This window comes from Simochromis diagramma, unplaced genomic scaffold (assembly GCF_900408965.1).
Source record: "Simochromis diagramma unplaced genomic scaffold, fSimDia1.1 OVJJ01000517.1, whole genome shotgun sequence".
Lineage (NCBI taxonomy): Eukaryota > Metazoa > Chordata > Actinopteri > Cichliformes > Cichlidae > Simochromis > Simochromis diagramma.
This window is the reverse complement of record NW_024387173.1, coordinates 237,662-252,936: the sequence shown is the minus strand read 5'-3', so window position 1 is coordinate 252,936 and position 15,275 is coordinate 237,662. Positions and strand designations below refer to the sequence as shown.

General features: G+C 40.0%; 1 protein-coding gene across 2 annotated transcripts; it reads right to left on the bottom strand.

The window, feature by feature from the left end:
* Window positions 1–1,171: 1,171 nt before the first annotated feature.
* Window positions 1,172–10,668, bottom strand: si:dkey-283b1.7 (von Willebrand factor C domain-containing protein 2-like). Of its 2 annotated transcripts, none has more exons than XM_040049231.1 (3): window positions 9,778–10,668; window positions 7,815–7,935; window positions 1,172–1,652 (listed from the first exon to the last, which is right to left on the bottom strand). In XM_040049231.1, the coding sequence occupies exons 1-3, from the start codon at window positions 10,153–10,155 to the stop codon at window positions 1,411–1,413; spliced, it is 741 nt and encodes a 246-aa protein (XP_039905165.1). In that variant the 5' UTR covers window positions 10,156–10,668; the 3' UTR covers window positions 1,172–1,410. The 2 variants fall into 2 exon arrangements, with proteins under 2 accessions (XP_039905165.1, XP_039905164.1); XM_040049230.1 differs by having other exon boundaries at window positions 7,806–7,935; window positions 9,778–10,666.
* Between the last annotated feature and the right edge of the window lie 4,607 nt (window positions 10,669–15,275).

The window sequence follows — 15,275 nt, the reverse complement described above, 5'->3', positions numbered from 1 at the left end:
ACTTAAAATGTGTGGCACAGTCGGTCTACTCTGGACTGGTTTAGGATGGTGTCATTCTAGTATTACTACTGTGTGTCAGAAATGCTGTGTCATCCATGGCAACTCAAGTTTTCTTCAAGATATTTTCAGTGTTTCAAGTTTTGCTAGATGGACATTATTCTCCATTAACACAGCATACAGTCTGCTCTGAACTTCCTGGACAATCATCTATTTTTCAGGAAAATGGCCCATGCATCTGAGATGGCTTGAAATGAGTAGGAGCACAGAGTTTAAGAGAACACAGCCACCAAAAGCATTTGTGGGAACTACTTGAAGATATTTGTAAAATCTGTAGGTCTTCATGACTTCTTAATAGTGAAATTTAACAGTTTGATGTCTTCAGCAGTGTTCAACAATACAGTAAGACAAGAAAATCCATTAAATGAGCATGTGTTTACAGTAGAATTTCTTTGGCTGTGCGGTATCTCAAAAAAAATTCCTGGTCTTTACATCTGAAAAAAAAGCTTACATTTACTGTATTTGATCAAAAGGCTAGAGTGTCAATTCTTCAGTCATTTTGTATGACAGCAGTTCAGGTTTAAAGTAATGGACTGAGTAAGATAGGATATTAACCACTTCCTTGGGCATTTGTTTCAAGCTGTCTCAGAGTTGTGTATTCTATTTTCTTGTTTGGGTTTCTACTGTCAATATAACTTCTTTCCCAATGGTGTTGCCAACCAGCTCCATTTCTACACTTGACACTAAACATCTCTTTGATTATTTTACAGTTTCACTTTTATTTCACCAACGCCAAACAGAAGCAGCTTAGTGGGGGTTTTTGTTTTTAAATATACAGTAGAGCTTACCCAATGCTGTAGTGGAAAAAGAGTTTAAATTTCCAGGGAGCCACCTTCACTACAAGTCAGAATTTTGGCCAAGCTATGTGAAGTTCCCATTGTGTGGACTTAAGATGTGCCATTTCCCAGAAAGAAATGGGAACCAATTTGTTTTATTTCCCAACAAGTTAACTTTAGATCTTGAATTCAGGTAGAAGAACCGACCCATATGGAAAAGAAATAGTGAAAACTTATATGATTTACTCATGAAAGTGGCCACTTTCTCATTACTTTCATATATTGTTTTAGGAAGTATCCAAAACATACAAGTTTCATTATATAATTTTTCAAGGGATCTTATATCTGTTTTCACTCTTGTATGCTTTTCAAGACAGACACAAGACAGATAAAAACTTTATAAGATTTATATATATCTTTTCCATATGGGGAAGCTGTTCTATTTGGATAATTAAGCTAGATTCTGAACAATACATTTTATGTGGTGCTCTAAAAGTTGAAGTTTAGCAGACTCATGAGTTGATTTGTACCTCAAGAGTGACTCTGCCTCTGATAAATTTATCTAACAAATTAAAATTCAAGGTATTACGTCCAGTCTGGGAATAAATGGCCTCCCTCCCTTCCCTTTGCTGTCCTTGTCGCTGGGGGCCTCAGTGCGGGTGCTCTGTGTTGGGCTGGGCTGTGGGCGCTGTTCACAGGTGGCATGGGGGTGGGTGTGCCATGTCCCATCCCGGTAGGTGCAGTAGCATACTGTTCGCTCGTCAATGTTCACACGCTCCCCTGCTGGGATCACCCTGTTCCCAGCAAAACAGTTGGGACCTATAACGACAGTTAACATTTTATTGTGTCAGAGTCGATTCCATCATCAAACAGTGAACGAGTTCATAGAAGAGCGTATCCTTCCTCTGTAGTCGAGGTTATCGCTTGTGAAACATGCCGGCTGTCTCTCTAATGGGACCGCACCTTTAGTCTCATTGTTTTCAAGTAGGGTTTACTTTTAAAAATAATCATAAACCTAAAGAATAAATAACTCCATTCTTGCATATTTTAAGTCTCAGATCTGTAATTACAGACAAATCTGGCTGTAGGTTATTATAGGGCTTTAACCCCAATTTGATATGGGGGTCCAGTCCCAAGCTACAACCCACCAACCACCCACCTCAGCACTGTCAGTATTAGCTGTATGCTTGATGCTTTGTGAATTATTCAGTTAAAAAAATATTATCATGGCTTGCTAGTGTGCTCAAAACAAACAAGCACACAGTGAAATGTTTTTTTTTTCCATTGCAACACAGGTCTAAATATAGTTTTTTATTTTATTTTAATATTACCTGTTAAAATTATTGTTTTTCCTGGTTCATTTAAATTATGTCAATTTTCTTGCATACAGCAGTTTTACTGTTGATTTACTATTTTAGTTTAAGAAGTCTCTCTTCCCAAAAGATAAATGAATGCCCTCTAATATCTCTCAGGTCTATATCATATTAAAGCAACAACAAAATCGCAGTTACAAATTATGTGGGATAGTAATTACTGACTAAATAATGCAAACAGCCTGCCTTTGATTTGCATTCCTCATTCACAGATGGGGTTCCTTTATTTGGCGGCTACCTGAGAAACAATTACCAACCCCAACCAGCAGGAGCACAGGAAGTACAGTTCATCTAATGCCAGATCTGATGGCATCCAATAAAGCACAGCTGACATAAGGGAATTTGGCAATAGTAAGGAAAGAAAGAAATAAATTAAAAAAACAGTGACGCAACAAACTGAACCATCTGTCCCGCTGTCTGTGCAGAACTGAAGCATTAAAAATAGAAGGTTCAACTTAACTGCAACTGCCTTTAGACACCAAGAGCAAGGCAACAGCAAAGCATGTTTATGTGCATGTTCCTGTTGGTTTTTTTTTTTAACCTTTTAACTGCTTTCCATGTCCAATTTATTCTATAATTAAGGCAACATATAAAAGCAAAGTTAATATACCCACTGCTACAAAAGAGCTCAAACTCCCACACGCGCACGCGCGCACACACACACACACACACACACACACACACACACACACACACACACACACCAGTGTTTCAAAGCCACTTTAATGCCAGTAGCAATAAAAGTCTGAGTGACATAACGGGAATGACTGTATAAGCTGCAGGGTGTGTGAGGTGACATAACCAGTGCAGCTTCTGAGAGCTCCAGGGTGAACATACTGACTGTCACAATGACCGCTCTTACTATAGTGCACACTGGGATCAACAGCTTAAATATGTGTGTGTGTGTGTGTGTGTGTGTGTGCGCGCGCGCATGAGGATAAAGTCAGTGAGATGGGATATAACAGCACAGAGGAGAGTGGATGTACACATAGATGAAACAAATGACAGCTGAGAATGGGGAAAACATTCAGACAGCAACATTTTAAACAGAACTGTTATGAAAAAATGTCTTTCCAAAAGCACTGATAAGCTGTATAAAAGCATGCACTGAGTTTGTAAGTAATTTAATGTCCATGTTTAATTAGAACTTCAATTCAATTTTATTTACATAGCGCCAAATCACAACAACAGTTGCCTCAAGGCGCTTTATATTGTAAGGTAGACCCTACAACAATAGATAAAGAGAAAAACCCAAGAAACTTGCAACTGTTCTTGCATTACCCAACCTCACCCCAACCCAGGGGATGATGATACCTCCACTCGACCTGATGTCCTGGGTCCCCCTTGCTGTAGCATTTATGTTGTACGTCATGAGTCTTGTCATAGTTGTGATAGCAGTTGCTTCTTCCAGATGTTGGACTACTGAGCTACTAGTTGTTTCGATGTTAGTCTAGTTGTTGGGTGTAAAAGAATCCATATTTCTCGTCAAGTAACTCCTTCCGCTGCTATTGCAGCATAGTATAGTAGCATGCCAACAGCTCCCTATTCTCATTCCTCGTCTTCTTATGCTTTGTTGTTTCAGTAGCCCACTTCTCATCAATGTGCCCTAGTTCCTTAACATCTGATACAGACTTTGTTAATGCAGGCAACGTCCAGGCATGGATTTTGTGGGCTATGTGTCTCTTGCTCATATTTCTGATGCTCATATTCCCTCACAAAAAAAAATGTCCCTACTCGACCTGTAGACAGACTTTATCCTTCAAGCTTGGGTTCTCTATCCACTACCATGGGCCTGAGTGCTTGAGGGTCCTGCGCATAGTGGTTCCATTTACCATTTTTTTTAGCTAGTGGGTAGAGCTACATCTATCACTACAGCCATCTTTCTCTGCTTGTCCACCACTACTATGTCAAGTGGGTTAGCCACCACTAGTTTGTCTGTCTATATCTGCAAGTCTCACAGGATCTTAGCTCATCATTCTCAAACACCCTAAATTCATTTTGACTTTGGGACTTCCAGGCCATAATTAGCACACATATTACTGTATACTATGCTGGCAATTTGGTTATGGTGTTCCATGCCCTTCCTGCTAGCATCTTGCACCCTGCGCTTATGTGTTGGATTGTCTCTAGATCTTTGCACAGCCTGCGCCTGGGAACTTGCCTTGTGTGATAGACCCCACCCTCTATGGCTTTGTCCAGCCACTGGTAAGGTTTCTTGATGCGAGTCACTTCTTCTGTAGTAATCCTACAAGTACTAGGGTACAAGATCAAGGATATATGTAGATATAGATCCTTGTGGACAAGAAAGCTGGAAGCCAAAATCAGGGTAGCACAGAAGGATTTTCATTTTTTTAACTGAGACATGATCCATGCCTACCTCTGAAGAAGCTAACGGCACTCCACAGATGATAGGAAGCACAAAGGAGGCGGCTAACAGCAGGTACTCATCTAGACTGGCCAACAAAGGGTAGAACAATCCTGATCATGAAGGATCCTCACAAGGGCACGCCATCATGAAATTACTGGCCAATTACCTGCCTCTCCCACACATGGCAGCTCCTCTCAACATTGTAGCTACCAAGCTGAGTAGGTGCATTAGTCAGTATGTAACCACAGTTCAGAAAGGCATTGGGAAAAAACACCAGAGGGCCAAAGAACCAACTTCTTATTAATAGAGCAGTAGACCAGGACTCTAAGACCAGGCAGACAACCTGAGCAACCTGGATTGACTACACGAATGCCTGAAACGAGGTCATTTTGGACCATGCTTTGTGCACTGGTATGCAGTCATGTTGGAACTATTCCTACATAGTCGGGAGCTTGAAACTGTCAAATACATCTTGGTATGATGAAGCATTAAAAGTTCCTTTTAATGGAAATAAGTAGTTGAGCCCAACTCCATAATACCCCTCCACCAAACTTTACACTTAGAATAATGCAGTCAGACAAGTACCATTCCCCTGGCAAAATCTCTGCTCGTCCATCAGATTGCCAGTTGGAGACATGACAAATTTGAATGCAATAATAAATCAGGCAAATATCTGGCAAACCTACTTAAGCAAAATAAATAAAAAGCAACAATTACAGTTATCAAAGACTTAGCAGGGAACCCATTTCATAATCTTAAAGATATAAATAATGTTTTTAGGACGTTTGACATGAATCTGTACACTTCTGACCATGACTCGAATATGGAAGATATTCACAAATTTCTTAGTGCTATAGATCTGGCTCATATAACACAAGACCAAGTTAGGATGTTCGATAAACCTATAGCTCTAGAAGAACTATTCTGTTCTCTTAATCAAATCCCCAATAATCCCAGATGGAGTCCCTGCTGGGTCCTACAAACATTTTTGGCCAACCTTGTTCCCACTATTTATAAGAATGACAGATAAATTTATGATTACCTCTAGAATTCCTCCTACCATGAATACTATTGTTAAAACCAAATAAAGATCTCACTCAGTCAACTAGTTATACACCACTTTCTCTGGTAAATAAAGACATTACAAATATAAGCAAGGTCCTAGCATCCTGCTTTGAGAAAGTAATTCCAGCACTTATCCATCCTGACCAGACAGGTTTCATCAAAGGCATTCATCTATAAACACTCATAAACTATTTAACTTAATGCTTTCACAGTATCAAAAAAGTAACACTAATTGTATCACTCGATACAGAAAAAGTATTTGACAAAGTCAACTGTAAATTCCTGTTTGCAATATTTGAGAAATTTGGATTCAGAGAATCATTTCTCAATAGGATAAGAGCATTTTACACATTGGTTGACTCCCTCTGATCAGGTCTGGGGGCAGCCCAGAACTCCATGGTCCCAACTCCAAAATGCTTCCGCAAAGGAAAAGAAGTGGAGGGCAGGGGTTCGGGATGTAGATGGGGTCATCCAATAGCCGGACATACCAATCATTCAAGATCCACCTTGCTTCTTGTCCCCCCAATACTTGTGTATTAATGTGAGCAGGTGGTCTGAGAATAATAATGACTTGAAAAGCGCCATAAAAAAAGGGGGGGGGGAGAAAGGAAGAAGGAAGATGGAAGGAGCGAAAGAAGAAGGGGCGTGGATGACTACGCGTTATTTCTTATTCTGAATACATCAATTTGGATGAGTGAGTGAATAGTTTTACTGACTCCTCACTCCATTGAGGGTCATTGATGCTCAGACTGGGGATTGGGGCACACCCCAGTTGTATCATGGAGATCAGGCTCGAATTTTCAGATAATTTCCAGTCTGGAAAGTTTCCCATCCAGATGATGTGCAGTAATTGAGTTTCTTTTCTTTAAAATGAACAATAGAAAGTTCCTACCAGCTATTTGATACTATATAATACTGATATACGCTTTATGGGCAACAATATCTCAATAAATAATGCCATTTATTAAACCTGCTTGGCAGAATTTGGTACTTTTGAGTGCGTTAGGTCCCGGGGAATACCCAAATATATTACAACAGTACTAATCAAGGGAGAACATTATGAACAAAATGAAAGACAAAGTCATAAAAATTTGGAATGATTAAAAAACCCCACCTATGATAAATGACAGCAAATATCTTTCTGGGGTCTGCATGGACCCAAGTCAGTAGGATGAGGGTTAAGAGAAGATCCTGTAACTGCAGTTTGAGGGAAAATCTAAAATTTAATAATTTATTTTACGAAATTTAAAAAGCATTAGCATTAAAAAAAAGTTTAGTTTGTTTATATATGCTGTCAATTTCAGTTCTTTTAAGGAAATGAGAATGAGCAAAAAAACCACTGGTCAATCGGCTAAGAAAACTGCAATCTATAACTCTTGCTATCGTCCATTCCTTAATAAAAATTTAAGCTTAGTTTTAATGATTACATTTACTACAGAGAGCAAAAGAAGCGATCTGAAAAGTTTTGGTAAGTACTAGGGGAGCACCAATCCAATATTTGGATCAGATATTGACCCGATCCTGGCTCAAAAAAGTAAATCAGCTGTTGGTGACAATGGGCCAATCCATGGGGCTGTCTATTTGCTGTCTATCTGGTTGGTATTGGGAGACCTAATGGAGAAAGCTTACAGCAAATTATCAGTTTTGGCATATCTGAAGATATTTCATAATCATTACACCAACACCCTTTGTATTTACAAAGGTTTTCGATTTAACTACAAACTGTGGTCAAGCTCAGATTTGGAGTCACTTTTACTGTCATCATGTTTGGTAAGAGAGACATTATATAAGGTAGAAGGCCAAAGGCTGCTGATTTTGTGTAACACTCGATGGGAAGCTTAAATTGCACTCATGGTAACATAACATTATGAACAAAATCTGCCCACTGAAACTAGAGTCTTTAAGAAAAACAACTGTGAAACTTGTGAATGCATTTTAATATACGATCACTTGCCAAACAGGAAGTCTTAGCGTGTTTTCTAAAGACTTTTTGAGTTACGAATAAATCCATATTTGTTTATTTTTGTTTGCAAGAAGGGGATTTAAATTTTCATGATATTCTCCCAGTTTACACGATTATGCAACATAATGTATGCAAAGCTGATACTGAAGCAGATCTTTATGAGGCAAAGAGAAAGAAACACTTTGAACCTGAGTGACTCTCACCGGTCTTACATATGGGGCAGCAGTGGTTGGGTTCATAGGTGGGGTTAACGCAGTGTGGGGCTGGGCACTCTGAAATGCTGCAGTACACCTCTCTGTTGGGCTCACAGCGACATCGCTCACACCTTGACAGCTGAAACACACAGGTAACGTGAACATCATTATTACATGTTAACATTTGGATAGTCTCCATGGTCTCAAAATAAAGATGCGTAACAATGGTAGGGTTAGAGCTGCTTTTTCTTTAACATTCTGGTGCCTTCAGAATGTTAAAAAAAGGCATCCTTTTTTTAAAGTGCTAGCGCTCTGGGCAGCAAACCCATCCTGCCCTCTATCAACAGTTTAATGCTTCTGTAATAGGGTGGTGTGTTAGTACGGGGGATCATTTCTTTGCACACTTTGGATTTCCCAGTACCAGCCCAGTATTATTTAAATGCCAGCACCTATCTGAATATTGTTCCTGACCAAGGTCCATCACCTTGAGACTACAGTCTACCCCATATGGAAAAGAAATAGTAAAAACTTATATGTGATTACTCATGAAAATGGCCACTTTCATGAGTAAATCATATAAGGCTTACATGATTTACTCATGAAAGTGGCCACTTTCTCATTACTTTCATACATTGTTTTAGGAAGTATCCAAAACATACAAGTTTCATTATATAATTTTTCAAGGGATCTTATATCTGTTTTCACTCTTATATGCTTTTCATACAAGTTTCACACAAGACAGATACAAACTTTATAAGATTTATATATATCTTTTCCATATGGGACACATCTCCCTACACATTACATGTCACAAAGCTCACACCACTCAAATGGTTTCTTGAACATTAAAAAAGGTTCAGTGTACTCAAATGGCTTCCACATTCACCAGCGCTCTGTCCAATAAAGCACCTTTGTGATGTGGTGGAACAGGAGATAGGCATCATGGATGTGCAGCTTTTAAATCTAGAGTAACAGTCTGATGTTATCATGTCAGTCTAGACCAAAACCTCTGAGGAATGTCACCTTGTTGAGTCAATGCCAAAAGTAGTTATGGCAGCTCTGAAGGCCAAAGAGGATCAAACCCAATATTAGCAAGTAGTAACAATTGAGTGTATATCTAAAACGTATTTATGGAATTTATTGTAGGTTACTTCATTAGCTTATTCATGTAAGCCTCCAAACAAATTGGGCCAAACAACCTGCAACAGCAGGAAGGGTCTGGGTTTGAATTTGGTTGTCTGAGGAGTTTACAGAAGTTCGAGATAATGAATCACTGCAACAAGGAAAATCTTTTTTCTAGACATTTACTCAATGACCTGAAAATTAAGAATTTAACATTTCACCTTTCATCCCAAAGTTATTCAAGCATGTTGCAAACTTGCTGTTTTTTTTGTTTTTTCCCCCTCTGGTTTTAGATGAGTTGGTAATTTCACATTACATGATTATGTATTACCAATGAAAAATGTATCAGTGACATGATGACATATAGTATTACTGCATGCATTAAAACTATTCTGGCAAAAACAGCTGTGTTCTGTAAAATAAGGCATATAAGGGCTGTGTATCTAAAGTTTGCACATTCTGAACTAGTTTGAATAAGTGTTGTGAAACAACAAAACAAAACCAAAAATCCCCCCCCCCAAACCCTGTAAACCTTTATTTTTTTTTCCTGTAAACGTGTTGCTTATTTCTTTGGAACACTTTTAGAAAACATCACAGTGACACAGCGAGGATGCTATACAAAACATTCTATGCTTTACATGTGTCATGCAGCTGCAAGAAGAGAAAATACACTATTTTACTGAGCGGCAAAAAAGAAAACAATAATTTATGAACTTTATTATAAGTAGGTGATGGAAAAACATCTGGATTGAGAGAGGATCCCTACTAGCATGGAACACATCAACAGGGTTGTAATATTATGAACTTGTGGCTGGGGCATGGATTGGAGGAGTTATTCGGAAGTTTGGCTCTTTCTCACCCTGAACTCCTCCAGCAGCCTGTATGTTTTGCCTCCGTAGACACAGACTCTGGCCATAGCCTCGCACACCGGGCAGCACGCTTTATACCTGATCCGCGTGCAGCGGGGGTGGATGCGAGGACACTTGGGTCGGACGCACACTGGGCCGTCGATGGTGCATGTGCATGGACACGACGTAGGGCTCGGGTAGTAAACCTCTCCGATGCTGTACACGAAGCCGTGGTCGTCGATACACCACTTCCCCCTGTAGTCGCCGAACTCGTAGTCCAAGTCGGTTTTGGAGTATTCCGCAGCAACCGCCACGCGCGCCGGACCGTGCGGCAGCGGAAGGAGTAGCAGGATCAGCACGAGCAGGACTGAGAGATAGCGGTTTGCCATGGCGAACAGATTACCTGACACTAAACCGTGTGTGCGATTACTGAGGAGCTTCTCTAACCGAACTTCTCCTCCTACTATCAGGAGCGCCTGTGACGCCCATACATGCGCGTCACCCTGGAGCGTCACTGAAATTACCCGAGGACAGCAGGCGGCTCCCCGAGCCCTTAATTTCGGCCAAATCCGGAGGTAACGTTAGGATATTAAAGCGCAGGGAAGGGCAAATGTTTGATCATAGCTTAGTTTCATAATAACACATTTTTTAGGGTCAAAATGTGGTAAGAAAAAAAGGGGGAAAAGGAGGAAAGAGCAAAGCTGAACAAAAGTTATAGATGTGTGCAAGGTGTTATCTGGGAGAAAAGTCAAGGGGCGCGGTTGTTTAAATATTTTATGTTGTTTTTATTCATGTTTAAGGAATAATGAATGATTTTCAACTAAACAAAGTTGGAACCTAAACATATTACCACTATATTTACATAAAAATTTTATTCTCCTTTTCTTTAAATTCATTATTTATGCAACAGCCATAGTTTCATGTTTGCTAATTTGCTCACCAAATAAGATTAAACGTCATTTTAACTTCCTACGATTGCCTTTTACATTGCTCCAGAGGTTCCAACTTTATCAGACAAATAAATGAATAATTAAATACTACTGGAATCTCTGAAAATAAATCCTTCATTTTGTAACAGACAGCGGATGGAAACCATGAACAGAAACAGCATTTGTATATGATAACAAAATCGTATTCCATCGCATTAACATCAATATTATTATTGTATGGCAAATCTTTTGTTTCAGTCCTTTGTTTATTTTTACACAGCAAAATCTCCAGTGTTAAATTAACACTAGAGCTCTGAGAGTGTCTATATGGGTCCACACCTCTGAGTGTTAAATTAACACTTTTGACAGTGTTATGTTTAAAAGTGACCTAGTCAGTTTTGAAGATTAACAATGGCTAACACTGAGCAGTGCTGGTTTTCTAACACTGGAATATTTCTAACATTTTGAGTTATTTTCCAGTGTTAGAAAATCAGCACTGCTCAGTGTTAGCCATTGTTAATCTTCAAAACTGACTAGGTTACTTTTAAACATATAACACTGTCAAAAGTGTTAATTTAACACTCAGTGTCAAATCAAATCAAATCACTTTTATTGTCACATCACATGTGCAGGTACATTGGTACAGCACATGCGAGTGAAATTCTTGTGTGCGAGCTTCACAAGCAACAGAGTTGTGCAAAATACAATAATGTAAACAAGCAAAATACAAGACTGGCTACATCTGAAACTAATAAATATATGTACAATATATAATAGTATATGCATTTCTGGATGTGTATACTAAATATTTTTCTACGTGTGTGTGTGTGTGTGTGTGTGTGTGTGTGTGTGTGTACACATATTTTACAAATTAAATAGAGTAAACAATAAATAAAATATATAAAATATACAGAGTTGAGACATGTGCAAAACAGTGGCATTACTGTACAGTATGGAGTGCATAATGTTAAAGTTCCAGTAGTGAAGCTGAGGTGTCTATGAAGTGTTCAGCAGTCTGATGGCCTGGTGGAAGAAGCTGTCTCTCAGTCTGCTGGTACGGGACCGGATGCTGCAGAACCTCCTTCCTGATGGAAGTAGTCTGAACAGTTTATGGCTGGGGTGACTGGAGTCCTTGATGATCCTCCCCGCTTTCCTCAGGCACCGCTTCCTGTAGATGTCTTGGAGGGAGGGAAGCTCACCTCCAATTATCCGTTCAGAGCACCGCACTACTCTCTGGAGAGCTTTGCAGTTGTAGGCGGTGCTGTTGCCATACCAGGTGGTGATGCATCCAGTGAGGATGCTCTCAATGGCACAGTGATAGAAGGTCCTGAGGATGCGGGGGCTCGTGCCAAATCTTTTCAGTCTCCTGAGAAAGAAGAGGCGCTGCTGCGCCTTCTTCACTGTTTTGTTTGTGTGTACTGACCACGTAAGATCCTCAGCCAGATGTACACCAAGGAACCGGAAGCTGCTCACTCTCTCCACAGCAGCGCCGTTGATGGTGATGGGGGTGTGTACTTCTCTGCACCTCCGGAAGTCCACTATCAACTCCTTTGTCTTTGCGACGTTGAGGGTGAGATGGTTGTCTTGACACCAGTGGGTCAGGGCGCTGACCTCCTCCCTGTAAGCCGTCTCATCACCATTGGTGATAAGACCCACCACCACTGTTGTATTTAACACTCAGAGGTGTGGACCCATCTAGACACTCTCTAGTGTTAATTTAACACTGGAGATTTTGCTGTGTAGGAATGAAGTATTGCATAAAATGTGTATGTGTAACTGTTTTTAAGCTATGTCATGGATTGTGCTGCTTTCATTACCTTTAAATGTAATGTCTGTTTAACATGTTACATTTAACCCAAAACTATGTGAAAAAGTACTCTTTGTGTCTGTCCCTAACCAAGCATAATCGATATTACTCAAATCAAACGTTTAGTTTTTTGTTTATTTTGCTAAACTTAGTTTTTGTAACTTGATCTAGCAAAATAGTTTCCATGCTTTAATGAAACCACAATAGCCAGGGATGTGTGGTATCTGTGTTGCACTCAGCAGTGATGCAAGGTTGTACCTGGTTGTGGAACCCATTGAGTGATTCTTAGGACACTGTCATGTCCCATGATCCACTCCACAGGAGATTTTCCACTGGACCAACTGAATCCAAATAAATAATAAATAAATACTTCTATTTACCAGTGATTTGGGTGCGACTTTACAGAGTGAGTCATGACACAGATAAAATCCCTCATCTGTCGGTGCAAAAAGGCCACAACGAAACATAACATAACAACCCTTTTTCACTGAAAAGGCCTGTGATTGGCCAATGACCCCCTCAATGTGTAGACAACCTGATAACAGAGCCTAGAGGTGGTGCACGAGTATAGTTCTTCTTCAGATCACTTCTTTTCTGTTTTGTAAGTTTGGGTTATTCAGGGGATTTTTAACACCATGACAAGGAAAATCTGAAAGAAGATGTGGCTGCCCGTCAGTCTGGGAATGGTTGTATAGCAAGGGCATTTCCAAACAAACTGAAGTCAGTTATTCTACAGTGAGAAAAGTTATTCACAAGTGGGGGAAAAAAGTTGACTTTCTTCGCAGGAGTGGACATTCCTGCAAAATCACTTCACGGTCCACCTGTGCAATGCTCAGATAAAATGCAAAACAAAACAACAAACAAAAACAGCTTCATCTTTAACTCTACAGGCCTCAGTTAACATTTTAAATGTTAAGGTTCATGACAGTACATTTGGAAAATAACTAAACAAGTATTACTTGTTTGGAAAGGCTACCAAAGCTCTCAAAAATCAACACATCATACCAAAATCTAAAATATCTCAAGAGCAGATGAAAAACAAAATTCACTGACATCTATCAGTCTGGAAATGGTTACAAAGTCATTCCTAAGGCTTTGAGACTACAGCAAACCACAGTGAGAGCAATTATCCAGAAATGAAAAAAAAACTTGGATTAGTGGTGAAGCCTCCCAGGTTTGGCCCACCTACCACAATTACTCCAGGAGAGGGTTAGGGTGGTTTTACTGGTGCCCGCTGAACTACCTCCAGATAAACACCAGTAAAACCACGGAGCTGGTGGTAGACTTCCGCAGGCACAAATACCATCCAAGGTATGGACATTGAGGCTGTGGACAGCTACAGGTACCTTGGTGTTTATCTGAACAATAAACTGGACTGGACTCACAATTCAGACGCCCTCTACAGGAAAGTGCAGAGCAGGCTGTACCTGCTGACTCATCCAGGAGGTCACAAAAATCCAGAACAATATCTGAACAACTGCAGGCCTCACTCGCCCCAATTGAGGTCAGTAATGATTCAACAAACAGCTTAAAAATGCTGAACTGAGACATTTTGCACTGAAAAATTCCATCACAGAGATGAGAATGAGTAATTGCAGTTCTTGCTGTCATGAGAAAGACTCATGAAAGCCACCATTCCGATTACAGGAATGGTGGCAAGGCCATTGGACAGTTACTTCTTCATATAGCAAATGTTTAGATAGCTTCGATAGATGGATAAGTCATATAGAAAATGATTACTTCTTTTGGACTGTACCTGACCAAGACCCATGCTTGCTAGGTATGGCCCCACTAGGGGGCCCTGATTACCCACTTTAAGACAAAGTATCTAAGATTTATTGGGAAGTTTTTGAATTATGATTATTCTGGCCTCTGGAAGACCCTGCCAGGGCCTATTTCCATGAACATCACAGCTAAAAAGAACTTTAGCTAAACTAAACCAAATTGAGGCAGCAATATTTTGAACATCAGCCTCACCAGAAGATAAGGTATCTGACAAGCTGAATAAGAAGTCCTATTAAACTTGGTTGGCAGTTCTATGGAAACAATATTTGTGGATATAGAAACAATGTTTACTTTTTCAAAGGGCTAATATTTCAGAGCACATCTTAATATCTCAAAAACAGAAAAACACTAAAACATAAGATCGCAAATAACTTTCATATCACAAATCACATTCATTCACTTGCCACCTTCTTTCATCTTTACCTGTCCTACAGGATGTCCTGGCTCTGATTCTACTTCTCTCCTGGTCCCTCATTTCCTTCTTTGCTTGTTGGTGCAGGTGTGTCTGGGTTTTGCTGTGACACCAGGCCTGGAGAGCTTTTCCCGCCATGGGGCCAGCCACACCTGAGAAGTAATCAGACTCACCTGCAGCTGATCAGCCTCAATGAGAAAGCTAATGACAGCCTTTGTTGTTTCCAGGAGAATTGAAGAAACGAGTGGAAAGAGGGGAACATGTAGTATATCGACACCAAAAGAGCAGAAATACTCACCATGGACACTGGGAGAAGTCACAGCACGGGAGCAGGGAACAAGCACCCTAAGAGAGCACGCACTGGGGATTATTTGCATTTTGTCATTTGTTCACTCTAAATAAACGCACTGTATTCTACACAGGAAGTCCTCGTTTGGGTCCTCCCTTTGCCAGCCTGATCTCCCTTTTGCCTCTCTTCCATAGTTCATTTGATTGGTACACAGTGCATGTTTGTTGGGTTAAAAGTCAAAGGAGATGAGCAAAATTTGTATCACAGTTGAATAAAAATGCCAGTCT

Coding starts and splice junctions, on each gene's coding strand:
- si:dkey-283b1.7 (XM_040049230.1), bottom strand. CDS start 10,155: ATGGCAAACCGCTATCTCTCAGTCCTGCTCGTGCTGATCCTGCTACTC. Junction 7,936..9,777: donor GGCTGCTGGAGGAGTTCAGG/GTGAGAAAGAGC, acceptor TGTGTGTTTCAG/CTGTCAAGGTGTGAGCGATG. Junction 1,653..7,805: donor CTGCCCCATATGTAAGACCG/GTGAGAGTCACT, acceptor CTGTCGTTATAG/GTCCCAACTGTTTTGCTGGG.